At 40.5% G+C, this 21,762-nt stretch overlaps 1 protein-coding gene across 1 annotated transcript in view; it reads left to right on the top strand.

The window, feature by feature from the left end:
• Positions 1-21,762, top strand: part of Adarb2 (adenosine deaminase, RNA specific B2 (inactive)) — a 223,631-nt gene that overhangs the window by 197,283 nt on the left and 4,586 nt on the right. The window contains exon 10 of the mRNA XM_004641286.1: positions 7,134-7,315. Within this exon, the coding sequence (XP_004641343.1) occupies positions 7,134-7,315 (182 nt within the window). The remainder of the gene's footprint in view (positions 1-7,133; positions 7,316-21,762) is intronic.

Genomic DNA, 21,762 nt, shown 5'->3' on the forward strand with positions numbered 1-21,762 from the left:
CAGCAGAAAGATATAGAGGAAATCAGAGTGCAATTCCTTTCTGAAATAAAAAAAGAACTCTAAAAAAGAACATACAAGTCTCTTTCTAAAGCAAGTAACTGTGTCTTGCCTGACTGAGGTCGCACTGTCCCTTAGAAACAGCTTTGCAGTAGGGTTAGAGATGTTCTCTTTGACCGCTGTCTGAAGTTGGATGGCCCACAACTGGGCAAATTCAATGCAGACAGAGGGTTCTTGAGGGCAAGAGCTCTTTACTGTCTCTTTGATGGGAAAAAGATACCCCTGAAGCCTGAAATGGAAACATGCTAGCTAATTTTTCTCCTTCAAATACAATTTTGGTATTGAACACAGCAGAAAATCAAATTCCTTTTGTTTAGAACAGTCATCAAAATTACAAGGAAAATTCTTGGGTTTTGAAAGCGAAGTTTCCTTTCCAAATTTTTTCAGTGTAAAAGAAATTTTTGTCAAAACCTGGGGCTAAATACTTTCTTAAAGATAAAAGCTAGTTCAAATGTTCCAGGTGGGGAGAATTCACCCCCTTGCCAGTGAACTAGCTTTGCATAAAAACAAAACCTAGTTTCTGTCCCCACCAGCCATCCTAAATGCACCCTTTTTTAAGAAGGAAATATTCCCCCAGGTAGAAGAGGAAATTTTAAAAAAGTATAAAGAAATTACCTGTCCTAACCCTACTGGTGAAAGAAAAAAAAGAGTCCATGGTTGGCAGTGTCCTCTATTTGAGGGTTCCCCTCATTAAAAAGTAAAACACAATGAAGGGTTTTTTTAAGTGAAAAGAAGGAAAGAAATAGCAGGCAATATCCCAACAGTCGTGGAAAACAGCACCCAGTATTTGCTAAATTTCCATTAACCTTTTTTCTTAAACATACTATTTTTTCCTGTGGCTGGGATTCTGCTGCATGTTACAAGTTACACCTAGCACTGAAGCCATGACTCTTTTTCAAAATAATGAGCACTTTAGTGCATACATGATGGTATGCCTGATCCTCATGCCATCAGCTGGCTAGTTCTCTGTTGCCGGATGTCTGGGCTGTTTCCAAATGATTACTACTGTATATAATGTTTCCAATAATACTTTTATAGTAAAGCTTCTTTTCCCAATCTCAGAATTTCTATGTAGCCCTTGCTCCTTAAAGTGGAGTTTTGATGGAGCTACCCATGGTAGAGGGTGAAGAGTAACATCTCACGAGCATCGGACAACATGGAGTTACCTCAGATGAGAGGACTGAATAGAGGCCTGGTAGTTAGGAACATACCTTCTTTCTAAGAACCTGGAAATGCAACCTCCTAAATTAGGAATTGAAAGTACAGATCCTATCTCTTTTGAGAGAGAGGTAAAGGAAGTTACATAGACATGGGCCTGGGAGAAGACTATGTGAAAACAGAGGCCAAGATTGGAGTAATGGAATGCCAGCAGCCATCAACAGCTAAAGGAGGTGAAGAAGGACCCTCCCTGGAAGCCCCAGGGAAGCACAGCCCTACCAACAGAGAGCTTTTGGACTTTAGCCTTCTAGAACCATGAGAACATGGTCCTGTTGTTTCAAGTGCCCTATTTGAGGTAATTTGCTTTGGCAGCTTTAGGAAGCAAACACAGCATGTGAAATAAATTGTTCATTTAACTTATTTCCTTGGAAAACCATGGATAAAATCACAGTAAAATCTGTCCCCCAAATCCCACCACTAGTATTACCATTGAATATTGAATGAAACAACATAAAATAGGTTGTTTAACTAGGTGGAGGAAAAGAGACTCTCAAAACCACAGGTTAAGGACTAGTAGCATATAAGTGACCAACCCTGCTCCTCCAAGAAATAAGGGGCAGATGATGGCAAGTGCTATTGCCACATCCAACATTCCTACACATGGGGTCAGCTCTTGCAACCCTGAAAAGCAAGTCTGTACTCTCTGTAAAAGGCAGAAGCCACGGTCTCCTTAAAGAAGCGAGGAAGCCGGAGGAGTGTTTTGCGCTTTTGTCTCCAAGAAGCAAAAGTTGAGTGGCATATAAAAATCTAAATCTTCTGGAACTAATGCTCCTTTAGATATGGTTTCTAATTTTAAGTACCTGAGCTTGATTATTGATCACAGTGTGTCTTTAAATGAACAGATTAAAACTTTCTCCATAAAAATGAACTGTAAAAAATGATAGCTGCTCTCTGGAGGATGAGACACTGTCTGATTCCTAAACTCAGATTTCGACTGTAAAGAGCGACCTCTCCTTCCAAGTAGAGAGATCTGCTACTTAATATCCTCTTTGTGTAAGGCTCCCATCCCTCGATTCCAAGCCCATCTCTGGAAAAAAAAAATCTGCTATCTTTTCCTCCTTGATTTATTGGCAGGTATCCTCTTTAAAGTGCTATCAAGATCAAACAAGGATGTCATTCATTTTCTCATCTCAAAATGTAGGTCCTTTTAAAACAAGTGCTCCTTATCAGTATTAAACCCCAAATTTTCAGAGTTTGGTTTAAGAACCTTTTAACTCCTTTTTTAGAGTAGAACACATGGTGATTTTTATTTTTATGAGTTTAAGCAAATTTTGTACAACCTCATGATAAAAATAGGAAGTGATCTATTCAATTGTGCTTAACTAATATAAAAGAAGTAACAACAAATCAAGAGCCTTGCTGAATCTGCCTCTATCACTACTTCAACTCCTGCATGAAGTGGGCAGAGTAGCCAGATTGTCACCGCAGTTTGCAATCAGCCCTGGAGTCTGCTGAGTTGCACACAAACCTCAAAGGGTGGAAGAGCACATTCTGAAAAACAAAACCAACAATCCAGATCAGTGATTAAGAGAAACTGCAAACATGAAAACAAGACCATGGGCTGAGCCTCAACCTAAGACAACCCTGTGGATGATTCACAGGCTATGCCCCAGGGAGGGAGGAGTCCCAGAGCAGTGGTCAGTGTCCTAACTGGATCGTGGAAAGCACCAGGCTGGTCAGGAGAGAAGGTAGCCACACAGAAGAAGAGATGCACAGGAAGCCGGAAGAGCCAGACCAAGCACCTGTGAATGAGCAGGACAATTGAAGAAGCCACCGGGAAGACACACGTGGCACATACAACAGGTAGCCAGGCACACCGTGGCACCATCACATATGCTTTCTTCCCATGAATATAACTTGATGTATTTACCCACTTCAGTAGTAAGGGACACCTAGATTACTTTCAATTTTTTGTTTTGCCTTGTTTTGTTTGCTTTACAATTGCAAACAATCCTTTAATAACATCCCATATTCCAGACATGCTGGCATTTTACTGAGAGTATATCCACAGAATGAATTCTTGTAGTGACATTTCTCAATCAAAGGACCATCAGACTTTCTGTGTACTTACAAAAGCCAAAGGAAAGTATGGATCAAGTGGAAATAGAGTGGGCCATGTGTCTCTGGCTTGGCATTTATTACCTATCTCTGTAAAGGAGATGGGAGGAAGAAATTTTAAGACTGGGGGGAAGGATGTAAAAGGAAGAACAACCCCACCCCAGGTGGATAGAATATTTAAACATTTCTTGTATTCTTCAAATGCCCTGAGAAGGAGCAGTACTATTAGAACTGTGTCCCAACATAGAGACAGGTGAGTGTCAGAAATCAGCAGTGTCCAAAACACTCACTGCAGAGGCTGTGGATATAGCTCAGTGGCATAAGCACCTACCTGACAAGTGCAAGGTCCAGAATTTGATCCCCAGTACTGCAAAGAGAAAAATAAAAAATAAAAAGAAACACTCACTGCTAAGCCTCGCCACAGGGCTTCCAGTTGAGCAGGTCTCAATGGAAGCTGAGAACGTACCTTTCATCAAGTTCCTAGGTGAGACCTTGCAGTTGGTTGAAACATCCTATTTGGGGACCACTGAGCAGACTGCTGCTCCAAGCAGCAAGAGGAAGTCCAGGATGGGCCAGCTGGTCAGCGTCTTGATTTGTATTTGACCTTAACTTTTTGACTCCAAAATCATGTTAACTGGGCCAGAGAGACAGCTCATTGGCATAAACACCTGCCTGGCAAGCACAAGGCCCCAAGTTTGACCCCCCCAGCACCCCAAAATCATGTTAACTACTATATTGTAGAAGTTCTCAGCCCTGACTTATCTTCGAACCATGTGGGGAGCATTGAAAATGTTGATGGCCAGGCTGACCACAAGCAACTATGTTAGAGTGTTTATGGCAACAGGAGGAGCTCAGGTTTCCAGAGGGTCTTGTGTGAAGGACTAGCTGAACAGCATGGTTCTATTTGGTACCTGAGTACCACCTCTGTAGACTGAACACAGCGTCCTCACCATTGTTCCTGCCACACATGGTGGACTTCACGGACATCAGGCAGCACATAAGTGATGTTTTCACTTAATCGTGGCTGTTCGTTCAGATAATGGGCAGATTTGCCCACAGAAAAGTTCCAGGAAGTGCATATTGATGAGGGTACCTGAAGACTTTATTGCATATTTCACTATAATTTTAAAGAATTATATCTTTTCTAGGGGCTACATCAAGATGGTCAAAACAATAGGCAGGAAGATTAACTGTTCAAAATATGCAATGACAATTGCTGTTCTCTGTTTTATCTCAGAGGTGCACAGCTATGGTGACAGTCTCACATGGAGTCTGTCCTACCAGGGATCTGGTAATTGTCCCCATTGTAACTTAGAGGCCCTGGTTTGAACTCAGTGAAGAGATTGCATCCATTGGCTGCAGAAATGCTATCTTTTCCCAGATCCATCCCCCTCTTATTCATGGTATTTCAATAATTGACAAACAGACAAAAATATATTTATTTAGGGATTGTCTATATTGAAAACTAGACACGAGATTTTTTTTCTCTGTCAACCCTGCAGTAATATCAGCTATTTGAACAAAAGGAGAGATATTTTTTCATTCAATACTGAATGCTGAAACTTCTACAGTTTGTATTCTGAAAGACATTTGGTTTTATTGATCATGATAGCTGAATAAATTTAAACTCCCATAGCCAGATGAGGAGAAAGTTGATGTTCCATTTATTGTAAAGGTTATTAGGAGGAGAACCGTATACAGAAGTTACTTGTCTTTAGACAATCCTTGACCATTAGAATCATTCAAGTATGTTCCAGAAGTCTTGTTCAAAGCCAATACTTTGATGGTCTTGAAAACTATGTTTCTTCTGAAAGTACTCATTTTATTTTTTAAGACTTTGCTTGTTTTAAGAAAACACTTTGCTATAGATGGAGAAGTGTACATTTCCCTGCTTTTAATTGGTAAAAATTCTTATATTTCATCAAAAGTAAGGAAATTAATAGGCCCCAGTTAAATTGTCACTGATCCAATATCTTTTGCCATAAACAACCTTTCCTTGGAATATTCTCCCACTAGCTTCAAATCCAAAACTGTGAGGTGTCAAATCCAAGACAACAGTTTTGTGAAACTTTTCCTCAGTTTTAGGTCTGTCTTTTGGTCTCAGATTTAAGGGACTAAGCCATATCTCACAGACACAACTGACAACAGGCAGTGTTGTTCCTTCAGTGAAAAGCTTAGATAGCACAAATCTCCTCTCTTGGGTTTTGAAGACATCGGGTAACTCACCAGTGAAAAGCAAGGAAAAGTAGAAAAGTCACAGTTGATGCATCAGATTGCAGGGGTGAAAACACAGGTCAAGGCAGAAATGCTATTGCCAAATAGAGAGGTCCCTGAATATCAGTAATACGTACTTGTGGTTTTTCCAGAAATGTCCTTTCCCTTGAAACCTTTTGATATTTGCCCTTCGATAAGACTATATTTGCCCAAGGACAGCCCTCTCCTGGCTTCCTGAGAGAAATGAAGTGACTCAGAGAAATGACCACAATACTTTTTTTAAAATGAAGTTATGCAAATCTGATAGGCTAAAGTAAATGTTTCATAAAACCAATGACTGTTTAAATTGTAGGACTAAACTGTTTGTATATAAATATTACCTTTTATATTCCATTTGAGTTTTATGTAGATGAACACATTACTTTAATGACCTGCGTTTACAGAGGGAGAGTGGGAGACTCGCTCCCTGAAATTCTCACCAGCCAGATGGCTGCCTTTTCTTGCATGAGATTAAAAGATGTTTCTCATTCACTGCGATGCTTCAGAGGCAAATTAATATTGCCAGCTAAATTGCTTGTGTTTTTGGAATAAAATTTAAAGAGAACTTTTTAAAGCAATTGGTGTCACAGGTTCTCAGAGCAGATTGCTCTCCAGGTAGAGAGACATTCAGTAATTAATGGAAAGAATTCTGTGTTAATTGACTGCTTCAGGAAGGGAAATATAATGACTCCTTATTAATCATGAAAAGAGATGTACAGCATAGAGGCCCCACAATAATTGCTCCAACAGTGGAGAAATGTTAATTAATGAAAAGAACAATGATGTAAGAAATTAGCTACATAATGATTGCCACCAATGGAGATTGGGTTTTAAACATGTTATTTAGAGTGGAAACCACAAAATGTTGCCTTGAATAACCAATACATGAAAACCCATGCCACCGAAATTTAGGAGGAAAAGTCTTTCAGTGTTCCACACATCTTTGCTTGAGGAAGCAAAAACATTCAGCCAGAGCTATATTTATTTCAGAGAACATGGCCTTGTCCTTGATCTATGATCTGGGCTTCAAAAATCAACATCAGCCCCAGACCAAAGCAAGATTATTTATTATGATCATTTTATTTCAGCACAGTAGGTCATCTGACCACTAAGCACAAAAAAAGTGAAAGATGGTATTTTTTCCTAAACGGAAATAAACAAATTCAATTTCTGATGTTTCCCAGTTAATACGAAGAAAAGTTCAGATTCACTTTGGGGACAGAGGAGTGCCTTTCTTATAGAATCCAATTTTAAGTTCCTGAGAGTACATGTAGCTTCTTCACTAAAAACTTATTTTCTAGGAAAGGGACTGGTTTTATTAACATGCAGAAGAGCTGCAGTGTTAATCATTAGTAGCCCCAGGCCAAAGCCACTCTGAGGACTCTGCTGTGTCTGGGGAGGGCTCCAGGCTCACACCATGGACCAAACGGGGGCCTAAAGGGCAGGACGCCACCAGTACTGTGCACCATTGGTCCATTTCCCTGGTGGGCCGAGGCGCCCTCCAGCAAGGAGGGCCTCCACTGACTCTGCCCCCACTTTCATTCCAGGTGGAATGTCTTGGGACTACAGGGTGCCCTCCTCTGTCACTTCATCGAGCCTGTGTACCTCCACAGCATCATCGTGGGAAGTCTACACCACACAGGCCACCTCTCCCGGGTCATGAGCCACAGGATGGAGGACATCGGCCAGCTCCCAACTTCATACCAGCACAACCGGCCTCTCCTCAGTGGTAAGAAATCACTGCCCCAAGGGAACCACAACCTTGTCAGCAGGGCTGCACACAGGTCCTGGCTGTGCCAGCTCAAGGCCAACTGCACTCATTTGGGCAAATGACTATTTAAGATTTAATGAGGAAAACTGCAATAGTCCAGACTTCTAAGAGACCAAAAATACACAAATAGATTATAATATATGTCTGAATATAGGGATAGGCAACATTGTAGCATGAATGCATAATGGAACCAAGCATGTCACACATTTTGTGTCATTGTCTAAAAATAGCCAGTGATGGCTGCACAAAAGCCCCTAGTGATGCTGCAAATGTCTGAGAAGCCCAGAACCCCTTCTGGTGCTGGTCTATAGGAACCACTGTACAGCGACATGCCAGTGGGTGAGCAGATGCAGAAAAAAGGCAAGTAGCAGCCAGACCCCAGTCCCAAAGCTGGAGGATTAGGTCTGTAGGGCCCAGAGGCCCTGTGCTCCCAGTGGAAGGGACAAGCAGAAGCTCATCTTAGAGGCCGCGAGGTGGCCTGGCAAACACCAAACCCAGCCACGTCTCTTACCTGTCGCAGAGACTCTGAGATCCTTCACTTCAGCCCACCAGGTACATAGTTGGTTGCCATGAAAACACACTGCAACAAAGGCGTGCAGTTTTGTGTGTACCTCTTAGAAAAGAGCAAGCATGATGTCTCAAAATAACATTCATTCACTGTGATCACTGACCTTCCACATTAGGGCAACTTCCAGATTAGTGGGAACTGAAAAGAAGCATGTGGATTTTAATGATGTCTTGTAAGCCCAACATGAAGGCATAGAAGAAACCACTAGATTTTGTTTCTTTGGTGTACTGGGGATTGACCTAGAGCCTTCACATTGAGCTACATCCCCAGCTCTTTTTTAATTTTCTTTAATGTTAGGACAAAGTCTTGCTAAGTAACGGAGTTGTCTAGGAATCTTGAACTTGTGATTCTCCTTCCTGCCTTAGCAGGCTTCCAGGGTGCTGAGATTATAAGCATGCACCACCACTCCCAGCTAACACTTGATCTTGGAGGTTTTTTCCCTGACTGGAAGAGGAGAGCATGCTCAAAGGATTGCTTGCAAATAAATAAATAAATAAATAAATAAATAAATAAATAAATAACAGCCTGGTACACTGATAAAACATAGCACCCCATGGGGAGTGGGCACAGTCTCTTCTCCAAAAGCAAGTAGACCAATACTCCTGGGCTTTGCTGATTTAGTCCTAGATCAAACCATCTGAAATAGAAGACAAGAAGATAAAGGAGCCACTTTTATTATTTCATGTGGGAGTAGTTAGACCTAAGATTTAGTCCCAGAATTGTAAAATTGTTCTAAATTGTGAGATTCAGGGCCTCACAGAGCCAGCAGTAGAAACTGAACAAAATATTTCATGAAAAACACAGAACTATGCTAAACAAGTATTTGAGAAAAGATGCTTCCTATCACAAAAGTGATTCCATTTTTTCTACAGTACTATTTAGAGATTTAACACCTCTATGTATTGTTGCAAAAAATAAGATTACAGACCTAAAGGTTAAACTAGAAAAGGCAAACAAAGAATCACCCGCCTCCACCTGCATGATCATTGCAAACCAATTCCTTCACCTATTGACATTCTATACTTTCTAAATATATAAGGCCCAATTCATAAGATTCTGTAATTCCTTTGGTTAGCTGTGGGAGATTTTTGTGGCATTTGGGCAGCAGATTCGAGATCAGCTCAGGCTGAAAGTGGCTTTCCCTGTACTCAAATCCAAAGATGTTTGTAGACTACAGGGGTTTGCAAATGTAGAATGAAAGAAAACCTGAAGTCCAAAGTTAGCAGACTTCAGTGAGACTACTTGAAAGAGGGTAGTATTTTACATTAAGACTTCACCTTGCTGAGCCGTTGGAGGAAAATTAATTTCTTCACCACTTGGACTGAGTTAATAAGGCAGGAAGATACCCACACCATTAGTGATCTTACCTTCAGAGTGCTTGCACCTCTTCTTTTTACTGTTTCATCATATTTGTACCCTACTCCCATCGCCAGCTGACTGGCTGACTCCAAACCCATCATATGGTGCAAGGTCTTAGACAGTACCTGGACCACAATACACATAGTAAGCTGAGTTTTAGTTGACCTGTTGGATCCACACTGGAAAAGGCTACCTTGGGGCCAGAGCCATAGCTGTGTCTAGGACTGTAGAGTCCCATGACCCAAATCACAACAGCTTCTATGACAATAAACAGTCTACAGATGAATTGGTGGTACACAATTTAGAAGTCTGAACTTCATGGAGCAATTATGATAAACTTCAGAAAACACCTTCTGAAAATGGCTGTATGTATCATTTAGGGAGGAAAAATACAACTTCTTGAATTCCCACTTGGTGGGAATTTGTGACAATTCTCATTCAATCATCATATCAGTCAACGACTAGTGATGTTATCTCTAGTTTTTAAATGCCAAAAGAGGTGCACATAGATTCAATTACTTGCTGAAAATTCTCAGCTTATCAATAGAGTATTTGAATTCAGATCTGATTGATTGCAAACCCTACATTCTCCCATACCACTCCTATAGCAGTGTAGTGCAATTTCTTAGATGCCTATTTTTTTTAATCACATAAAAATTAATAATGCAAAACAAGAGTAGCTGAAGAGGTGGCAACATCTAATTCATGGTGAATGGGTGTGGGAGAGACAAACCAGTCCGCTGAAGCTTGTCTAACTCCCAGCTTCCCGCTGTCCTCACACAGCTGCTGCTATCAACAAAGGCCTCATCTGCTGCTCCCCACTAAACTAAAAGATCTGCCTCAAATTCATTCTCTTCCCTTTCTAAGTGGTCAGTAATTTCCACAGTTCTGATAAAGCACTGCAGGTCCAGTTTTGCTTTCTTTCTCCTGCCTTTCTTAAAAATAATCACTAATTAAGACTAAAATGACTAATTTCAAACAAGACAAAACTGTTCCCATATCAGGTACTCCCAAAATTCACTGTGTTTCTTAGATTTATTTCCAAGCTGAATTTAAGAGACTTTTCATCTGTCTTGGTGAGGGTCGTGTTCTCTTTTTTTCACCACTCTGCCTCCTTGATTGGTCTCACTCATCTACTAGTGAGAGAGTGCCCCCTAGCCTGAGTGACACCTGCCCACACTACAAGCGCAGTCTGACTAAACATTTCAGCTTAGATGCTTATTTATTATATGGTTTATATTATTATAAAGATATAAATGAGCCTAAACCTTGGTATTTCACTAAAAACAAGCCCTAAAGCTTAGCTTCACTGATCCTGATGAACATTTAAAAACCAATCATGGGGCTGGGGAGATAGCTCAGTAGAATAAGGACTTGCCTGGCAAGCGCAAAGTCCTGAGTTCAATCCCCAGTACTGCAAATAAATAAATAAATAAATAAATATATATAAAAATAAAAAATAACCAATTATGGAAACAAACCAATCATGCAAATTCTGAAAAGAAGTCATTAGAATTTATTGCCAAAGAAAAGGAGCAATATCCTGCATAAAGATGATGATGATGATAATAATAGGGGCTGGGGAGATGGCTCAGTGGAATAAGCACTTCCCTGGCAAGCGCAAGGGCCTGAGTTCAATCCCCAGTTCCACCACAAAAAAAAATAATAATAATAATACTCATAATAATCATAATAATTGGTCAGGGAGATGGCTAAGTAGAATAAGCGCTTCCTTGGCAAGCTCAAGGGCCTGAGTTCAATCCCAGGTTCCACCAAAAAAAAATGAATAATAGCAATAATAATAAGCCTCACTCAAGCAAGTGAAATTTGCTTGAAGCTTCTCTCAAGATCAGTTTGCAGAAATGCTATAGAAGATGGAACTCATGCATTAGCAGCATGAAGCCCTGCAATTTAGATATGGCTAAATCAGTTCTGGATCTAAAAAGAAGCAGCCAAGCTGAAAAAGATACTCATATTGACACAGCCATAGCATACATATTAATGTTCTCAAAAGATATACTTGAAGAATTCTGCCCAGACCAGGCTAACCTATGGCAAGCTTCAGTACGGAAAGCCCAAAAGAAGATTGTCAAGAGCCCTGATTCCTTCAGCAAAGTTCTATCATTGCCTGACAATAGCTACCCTAAAGGAGTTCATCCTTGCTATTTCTTGGTAAATACCACAGGTGGAAAAATGGTGAGAATAATGATTAGTAAAAATCTATACTTTAAATACTGATTGTCTCAGTTACTCTTCTGTTGTTGCTGGGACAAATACCCGACATCCAAAATGAAGGAAGGAAAGGTTTATTTAGCTCACAGTTAGTTTCAGTCCATACTCGGTTGGCTCCAAGGACAGACTGACACATGGCAGAGGGCAGCAGTTCACGGTGGCAGCCAAAAGCAAGAGGAGACAAGGGAGAGCAGCAGCAACAATGGCAACAGAGAGAGAGAGAGTCTCTCTGTCTCCCTTATGTTACATTCAGGCTATCCTAAAACCCATAATCCCAGTGGATCTTGAGTTAATCTCAAACTCTAGAAGTCCCCACCCCATGACTGCCTGAGGTTTTTGGGAGACAACTAGACACAAAACATAACACAGATCTTTTGAACAAAATGTAATATGAAATAGCCACTTGTTCTACCAAGCTGAAGAGATATGCTTCTGTAGGCCTGGGGAGATGGTTCAGTAAAATAAGTGCTTGCCTGGTAAACCCAAGGGCCTGAGTTTAATCCCTGGCTCCACCAAAAAAAAAAGGCTGAGTCTTAGTTTATTCATAAAAGAAAGAAAGAAAGAAAGAAAGAAAGAAAGAAAGAAAGAAAGAAAGAAAGAAAGAAAGAAAATATCTAGATAGTATCAATTGTTTTCAGGTTAATGACATGATTAATAGAATTTAATCTTGACCTTTGCTAATCCACACTACAGATAAAATTATGATTATTTTTACAACAAATGAAAAGGTCTTGACAGCAAACATTAAATTTGAGAGACAAACATAGAGAATTGGTTATAGAACCATGAGTTCTTTAAGATGCTTGACTGATGTTCATATAGTGAACATTAGAGTATTGGCAGTAAATACAGAATAGCATCTGTCTTTTGCTTAGTGTATGTTGTCTTGAAATAGTCAAAATGAGTAACTGAAATATACATGAGAATTATGGATACTTTCAGACATCCATGTTTCACAGCAATTAATCAGAAGGAATTTTAGACCTATCAAACGCTCACCAACTTAGACTATACATTTTGCCCAACACCATCCATTTTTTGCTTTCTAGAAAGCTCTCTGTTGCTATTTATATTTATACTTAATTGAAGCCAGGTTTTTAAAGTATTGTCTCCCTAAGTTGAAGGATCTTCCATGGAGTGTCAGTCCTCTTTAATTCAGGAGAAATTTCTGACATTAATCATCATGGATAGTATTTTACAAAATACTCCAGTGGTGTGATTTGTGTCTAGATATCCACCCAAAGCTTCATGTATGGGGCTTTTGAAAGGTGATTTGGTCACAGGGACACTGTAGCTAAATGTGATGTTTGGGCATGGGGCCAGGTCAAAAGAAGTGGATGGGTCACTGAGGCTGCTCCCTGGAATGGTGTAACTCCCTCTCTGCCTTCCCTCTGCTCTCTCTGCTTCCCCCTAGCACGACGTGAGCAGCTTTTCCTCCCAGGCAGGCCCTTACCCTATGCCACTTTTGCTCTGCAGCTGCTTATTGTGAGCTGAAACTGACCTCTCCTCTTGTATTTGTTGATGCCAGTTACTGAGTCCCAGGACTGAGAAAGTGCCTGAGACCCCCTCAGTGAGGCAGTAGCAAATATTTTCTTTTAGCTATATGATAATTGGTCATGTTATTTTTATTTTATTACTAACATAGATATATGAGGGAGTTACAAATTTTTCATAAATGTATAGAACAGTGGATCATTTTTTGATGCTTAAACCAGATGTTTATTTGCTCACAGAGTAACAGGAATATTCATATTCCCATTTTGCTTACAAAAGAATCTAATCATCTCCCACCTATCATGTAAATGAAACTGTTTGATCTACTAAACTCTATTACTTAGTACTGTCATTGTCAAAATAAAAGTTAACAATTGACAGGTCGAAGACAGCTTCCACTTGGATAAGTGTCCTCTGACTATGAGGCTATTCCTTTCTTTTTTTTTTTTCTTTCACCATTTATTGTCTTGTGATTTTTTCCCATAAATTTATTGATAAACAAATAGTAATGAGACAGTTTCAAACCAAATTTGTAGGACAATTGCAATAGTTAACACACTGCATACCTCCTTCCTAGTTGTTATTTGCTGTACAAGATGCGGACATGATATCCTATTTACAAACTCTATTAGAACAAATCCCTCTATTCATTAAGAGAATGTAACTATCTATCCTAACCATTTTGAATACACAGGTACAAAGTGGACATTCATCTGTATCCCCTATTTTGTTTAGTTCCATCATTTGAATATTATAGGTGTGTTAACTCAGCAAAATATTCTTTTTTTTTTCAAATCAAATTGGTAGGACAGTTTCAATGATTAACACATTGCATACCTTCTTCCTAGTGATTAACTGCTGTACAAGATGTGGACATGATATCCTAACACCATTAAAACAAATCACTCTATTCATTAAGAGAATGTAACTATATATCTATCCTAACCACTTTGAATACACAGATACAAAATGGACATTCATCTGTATCCCCTTTTTTTGGTTAAGTTCCATTCTTTGAATATTATAGGTGTGTAAACTCAGAAAAATATTCTAAAAGAGTCCGGTAGCCCATAATAGTATTGGGTCTTCTGCTTGACTGGCAGTGTCAGAAATTGTTGACCTGAGTCCCTTATAGCTAAACATAACAGCATGGCTTTACTTCTTATATTTCATTTTTATACTTTTCTACTGGATGGTTAAGACCAAGGTAAAGCAGGACCTATGCAGCAAGAGTTGTAGCTTTTGAGTCTTATAAGGTCAGTGAAATCCCCTCAGGATTTATCCTGAGATCCTGTACCTCAGATTGTAGAACCTTTGTCAGTGTCAGCCATGTGGATGAGTCATGGCCATTGCTTGACCCTTGAGACTAAATGAAAAGGTCTGGAGATCTCTCATGGGATCTCATGAAATGGTGACAGGTGGCATCTTTCTGAAGGAATGAGGGAATGAAACACAGAAAGAATAGAAAGAGGGGAGTGTGTAATTCAAACGCAATGCAGGAAGAGTTTCCAGGGTGTGTGGGAAGTGAGGCAGGGATGCAGATGCAGAGTGGAATGAGCAGGTAGGAATCAGAAGAGGCTCTTCCAGGAAGGCTGCCATAGACATGGTGTCACCTTCCCAGTGGCTGAGAAACACCACATCACAAACTTGAGACTCTTTGAAATTATTGTTTGACTTCCAGATCTAAGGGTAGATGTGGGCTTGCCTTCTGGAGGTTGCAAAGGCTGCCTGGAGGGTGAACTGGGTAAAAGACAGACTATAAGTTGCAGTGAAGGTCATCTAGGTCACTCCTTAGCGTGTGGTAAGTTTTCAGTCACCATGAGGCAGCAAGGACTTAGATGAACAGAGTCTGGTCTTATAAGAAAAGTGGAAAAAATGAGCTCCTCAAGTGTTCAGGCCTTGGAAGTTTCACATCTGCCAAATGACCTGTGAGCCTGTGCACTTCAATTATTTGGAAAGCAGACCAACGCTGTCTGTCCTCACGTGCAAGATCACAATCCCATTGATCCAAGAACAAAAAGCATCAGTGAGGGCACAAAGGAGGAGACCAGAGGCCCAGGAAAATGCCACTGTGCTGGTGACATTTATGCTACGTAGAGCTCTCACACATTTGTGGGCCGTGCAGCCACCACACAGCTTGCAGCACGTGGCCTTCAAACATTAGATATTCAGCCATCACCTTATCAGCTGGGCAGATGAAGGAAAGCAAGCAGGGACGCTGTAATGAACTGGTTTTCTAAACACCCAGAAAACTTGTTAGGACATTTTCACCACAGAAAGACCAACTGTCCACTCTCAGTCCTAACGCACTGTCTTCAGAATCCATGATACACTTTATATATTTTCCATTGAATATGCTCTGTTAAGACACCCAGGGGGACCACCTACTCAGGGCCCCCTTTAGTGCCTCTTTAAGACATGAGCTTTCTTTCCTCCCGGTAAATATATTCTGCTCATAACCTCAAAAGAAAAACAAGAAAGACACCCAGGTGGGGTAGCACATTCCTATAATGCCAGCACTTAGGAGACAGAGGCTGAAGAATCACTCCAAGTTCAAGGCCAGCCTGAACTACATAGTAGGAACCTGTCTCCGAAAATAAAACCCAGAGAAGACAGTAACTATAAAATAAGTAGCAATTATGATAATGTTCATGTTAATAATAATGAATAAAATGGCATTAATATAGCCTTAATAGTTATTACCCCAAATCCATAAATTCATGTTAAATTTATTAATTTCAGTTCCATTAGGGGAGAGAAAAAGAATACCAACAAGGTACCCAGCAGGATATAAAATTCCAGCAGCCCCTTCTCTTCCTACAATTTTAGGATTCTGTGCATGCCTGCAAGCATGCTACTCCATTCATTTCACAAAATTAAATGTAATGCTGCCTCATATTATAGACTTGCTTCACTTCATGTAAAAATTACATTTCTGAAATGTCTTGTATTTAATTTTGGGAAAGTGAATTACACTTTGAATATAGTAGGTTCGCTGGCTATTTAAAAGCATACTATAATTAATCATTTATACAATGCCTTTTTTAAAAAGGTAAATAAGGATTTTTTTTTCAAGTAAGGTATCTTTATATAGCTATGTGAACCGTAAGAAAACTCATTTTCATGGGTGAATTGTGGATTTGCTCTCTTTGCATTTAAATAATGATAGGAGTAACAGTAGTGGCCACAGTGGCAGTGGTAATAATCAAAGTGCTTGTGGCAGGAGAAGGAGGAGGAGCAGTTGGAAGTTAATTAACTTCGGGTCACACGGCTAGTAAGTCATAGAAGTGATTCTTGACCTTGGTCTACTTCCCCAGCCCGCCCTTCTAACACAGTTGTGTGCATCCAAGTGACAGATCCCAAAACCTCACCAAGCTGGTCTCCATTGGGCAGCCTACTGGAGTATCTGTTCAAAGGCAAGTAGAGATCAGCTTATTTGCAAATAGATCTACTTGCAAGTAGAATAGCTCTACCAAAAATCATAAAAGACAACCCACCCATTGTGTAGTGTACTTACAAATGGATAGATTTCCACATGTTTGTGGTAGGTATTAAGTCGAACTTCTATTAGCCATTTTATCAGGACCTGCTCTGATAGGGCAGCTGTGGTAGAGCAGGGGTTCTTTGTCAGAGGACATCATTACTAAAGAAAAAGTGGTCCTAGAGCATTATCAAGTTATAGGATTTTTCAGGAATCCCTGCTTTTCCCTAACCATTTCTTCAAGTTTCTATGCAAGTCTCCAAATCCCAGATCCTACTGGATTAGAGGCTGATTGAGAGAGACCTCTCTGAGATGCTGTCCTGTGCTCCCACCCATGACTCTGTATGGTTACCAGCTAAAGTGAGGCCCTTCCTCTGAGCAGCTGTGCCAGGGTACCAGGTGGTGTCCACCCCAACAGGGCCTCACTGAAACTGAGATAGAGGAAGACAGATGCACCCAGAAGCAGTGGGAGAGCAACTACTGGTTAGTCATTCCATGAAGCAGGGCCCAGAGGGTGAGATTATTCCCTCAGCAAGAGCTCCCCTTTGGGACTCAGGTCAACAATTTCTGACATTGCCAGCCAAGTGGAAGACCCAATACTATTATGGGCTACTGGACTCTTTTAGAATATTTTGCTGAGTTTACACACTTATAATATTCAAGTAACGGAACTTAACAAAAAAAGGGGATACAGATGAATGTCCATTTTGTATTCAAAATGGTTAGGATAGATATATAGTTACATTCTCTTAATGAATAGAGGGATTTGTTCTAATGGTATTCATAAATAGGATATCATGTCTGCATCTTGTACAGCAATTAACCACTAGGAAGAATGTATGCAATGTGTTATTATAACTGTCCTACCAATTTGGTTTGAAACTGTCTCATTGCTATTTGTTTCTCAATAAAATTATGGAAAAAAATAAAAAATAAAATAAAATAAAGTGTTCCCCTTTGATTCATAGGCCAGCTTCCAAAATTCAATGGTAGCACCTGTACTTGGCTGAATAATAGCTTCCAAAGATACCAACTCCCAATCCCTGAAACCTGAAATGACTGCATTTAGAAAAGGATCCTTGCAAGTATGATTAAATGAAGGTTCATCAGACATGAGATGATCTCACATGCAGTCACATCTGTCTTTACAAGAAGGCATTGGGCACACAGAAAACTCTGTGTGAAGGTGGAAAAAGACATTGGAGTGGCGCAACCATTAGCCAAGGCATTCCCATCACTACTGGACACTGGAAAAGTCAAGGAGGGATTCTCCTCCAAAGCCTCCAAAAGGAGGTGGCTCTGATGAGGCCCACTGAGGTGATTAATCCTCTGTGTCAACTTGCTTGGCTTGAGAGATGCCCAGAGTAGTAAAGCACACTTTATGTATGTCTCAGTGGGTCACGCAAGCAAGGCCTCGGGAATGGAGTCTGCTCCCTGGCCATTTGCTATCTAGCTCCTCTCCTATGCTCTCCTTCCTGACTGACACGAGATGGGCAGCCTTTCTCCACTCTGCCCTTCTGCCACGATGGCAGAGCCAGCTGATCGTCCTCTAAATCCTCTGAAACCAGAAACTAAAATAAACCTTTCCTCGTTTAACTTGTGGGTGTTACATATTTTGTCCTAGCAATGCAAAGCTGATTAATACACCTGGATTGCTGACTTCAAATCTCTAGAAACTATATGAAGGTACATCTTTGTTTTCCTTAAGCCACCAGGATGCTAGCACAGTAGACACAGAAGCCGAATAGACTACTACATTCTTAGAGTATAATCTTCTCTGCCTAGGCAAACCACATTAAGACAAGCAACATTGTTCTTGTATTACAAAACAATTCACTTAAGTGAAATTCATTAAAGACAAAAGTTTCTTGAAGTTTATATTGTTTTGTTGTATATTTTATTTATGGTTGTTAAGGAGCAAGTGCACAAAATCTCTGGTTAAGGTGGTCCACAGAGTGAGATCAGAGGCCATCAATGTATGTGTCTATGTGTCAGTTGGCCCCATAAACTTAAACTAAGTCATTTGTTCACAGAGCTGAGACCCTGAGGATTCATTTGTCATGAGGACATTCTTTTCTCACTGGAGCACAACTCTCATGTTTTCCATGTGTAGACCATGAAAACTTTCTCCTAAGATCTAACCTAGTGTTAGGGCCCAAAGCCAACTTGCAGATTCTGATATATCTTGGCACCTTTCACCAGAATGAGATTTCTGAATAACATCCAGAAGGTGCTTAATGCTGTGAAATGGAGGTAGCAGGTTATATTTTCAGTGAGCTGGATTACAAGACATGTATTAATGTAGTATCTTGGGAAACATAATGGGCATCTTGAGCATATATTAGCGTATACCTGTGGCTGTTATTTATTGTGTCCCTGTGACCTGATTTTTATCTTAAATAATTTAATGTCCCTTCAGGAAAAATGACCCCAAGACTATGTGTCTACTGTCATCTTCACAACTCTGAGTCAAAAAGAGGAAAAAATTCAACACAAAACAGACTTTCATATTTAGAAATGAGCAAATATGACATCTTCAGCTTATCTAAAACTCACCATATAATTTAGCATTGTGTTAAGCTACATGAGTCCTCTGTGGCCTGTACAGGGCTTAATAAATGTGGTGTGTGGGTCAGTGAACAAAGGAGTTTTTAGACAAGCTCTGTGGGAAGTTCTCTGCGCATTTGCAGGAAAAGCACCAACACTAGTGCGTGGAAATTTCTTTTAAAATTATAAAATAATAGCTAGAGGGTATTACATTTTTCCTGTATGTGAATGAGTTTCCTTAGAAGCCAACATCTTCTCCAGGAGAAAATAAAGACAGAAAGGAAGAATATGGATGCCAATTCATCTTGTCAATGTCTCCAGAAGGCCAGTTCAGTCTGAGGAACTATATATGGACACATGATTCAGGAAGAAAAGACAATGGAGAGAATCATCCTAAAACACAGGAAAGCAAATATAAGCAGCATGGGTTGGCAAGAAATGTTTTTATGACAAGTAGATAAAGAGAGCCTTCCTCAGAGATTTGACACCAATGCCCAGGAGACCTCAATGTTCTCATAGAAAAAGCAGCCAGCCTGGCACTCATCAAGATTTGAGTTATAAAATGAATGTTCCTAGCTGGATGTGGTGATGTACACCTGTAGTCCCAGCGCTCTGACATGCTCGGGCAGGAGGATCACAAGTTCAAGCCCAGCCTAGGCAGCTTAGGAACTTAGTGAGACTATCTCAAAATTCTGAAAAATTGAGAAGTTGCCTGATCCTGTTGACAGCCTCCTGCTGAGGGCACTGCTGTACCTGTTTTTAACCTTCCAATTTAAAGGGTTTTGTGGAGCATCTTGCAATAAAAAATTTGGCCCTGATTTTCACCCTCCTATATTTGTTGAGTGAATTAATAGACAAACAGAGCCATGAAAGAACAATTTAAGTGGGTTGGAAATATAGTTGGATGGCAGGACGCCTTCATGGCAAGAGTGAGGTCCTGAGTTTGATTCCTGGTACCAACTGGGGTTAAAGGCACTGTCGGGACCATGGCAAAGCTGATTTTCTAGGCAAATGAAGAACTTAGTGAGACTCTATCTCAAAATTCTAAATTCTAAATAATAAGAAGGAGTTGGAAATATAGCTCAGTATAGTCCTTTGTCCAATCCTCAGTCAGTACTGATAGAAGGAGAAGGAAGAGAAAGAGAGAGAGAGAGAGAGAGAGAGAGAGAGAGAGAGAGAGAGAGAGATATTCTTCTCTCTCTCCATCAGAGATTAAGAAACCACCACTACCTGCTGATTGCACATGATCTATCCATGCAGTTTGTCCTACAGAAAGGGAAAATAGTGCTAGACTGACAGAAATGTTCTGTGAGGTAATTGTGTGTTTCATGGTACATTGGAAAATTTGCATATTATGCCCAAGTGAGACTGATGGAACACAGTGGCTGTATCTTTTTGGGTATAATCAGTGGCAATCATTAATTACAATGATGTCAGGATTTATATTACTGGCATGAATATTTAGTAAACATTCTAAATCCTATCTCTTTGTAGTACATTTATTTTTTTATAGGTGGCGGACTAGAGAAGGATTGCTATTCTTCCACATCATTTGGAAAGATTTATGTACGTGTGTGTGTATATGTATGTGTGTGTACGTGTGCATATGTGTGTATTTGCAAGCAAAGAACAAAAGAATGATAATCCTTAAACTATGGGTTCAAAGAATAAGCATGCAGTAATGGTTCCAAAAGAGGTAGTGAGTGAATATGTTGAACAAATACATCAATTTTCAAAATGTCTTTCATGTAAAGAATCCTAACTTTGTTGGTTAGTTATTGCATTTTTGGAATAACTGAGTGATTTGTAATTGAGTTGAAAATGTTTTCTGTAACATAATTGGAACGTTTTGATCTGCATGCCTTATGTGGCACTCTACAAACTATCACTGACCTTTGAATCTTCCTTCAGACAGAAATAACAATAACCGTAACACTTGATGTTTTAGAAGCATCCTTATCTGCCTTTTTTATCTTCACATCACTTTGTGAAACAAAGTTCTCACTCTCAGCAAAGGAAGGGACAGAATGTTGTGTGTCAAGGTCCCAGAACAAAGATGGGCTGGTGCCCAAGTCTTCAAATTCCATAGTCACCAGTCTTGTCTGCAGGACAAGTTGAATGCCACAGGCTCACACCAACCTGCCCTTCGCTACACCACCCTGGCTCCACCGTTGGCTGCAGCTCAAGTGGACAGAGCAGCAAGCACACAGGTTGATAAGAGCATCCTCACGGATCCATCCCGGCACTGGCTGGACCCTGGCAAAGCTGGAAGCTAAGGGGGTTGGGACAATAGCCTAGTCAGGTCACAGCCACCTCTAGGGCAGCTGCCTATGTGCTGAGAGCCAGCCCCAAAGCAGAAACGCTTTCCTCAGCAAAAGTAATGGATGAGAGCAGGAAGTGGGTCACAAGAGGAGCGAGCAGGCCCTGTGTGGACTTAAAGCACTCCCTGGATTTCCTTGAGTTCAGAATGTAGGACTTTGAAAAAGCCCTTGCTCTGTGCCTTGGTGGTCATGCCTAATCATTGTAAAGCCTAGAAAGAAATGGGAAACAGGGAAAGGGGAGGCAGGGTAGAGGGGTGGAGAAGGAGAAGAAGGTTTTGTCACACTGCTAAGCCTGGCTGCATGCAAATCTGGAGCAGGGGCTGCCTTTCTTTGTACCCAGTCATCCCTGACCTGAGCAGCTGCCTTTGCCTGACAAGGCAGCCCCTACCCAGTAGGGCAGCCC

This window comes from Octodon degus, unplaced genomic scaffold (genome assembly GCF_000260255.1).
Source record: "Octodon degus isolate 3935 unplaced genomic scaffold, OctDeg1.0 scaffold00133, whole genome shotgun sequence".
In the NCBI taxonomy this organism is placed as follows: domain Eukaryota; kingdom Metazoa; phylum Chordata; class Mammalia; order Rodentia; family Octodontidae; genus Octodon; species Octodon degus.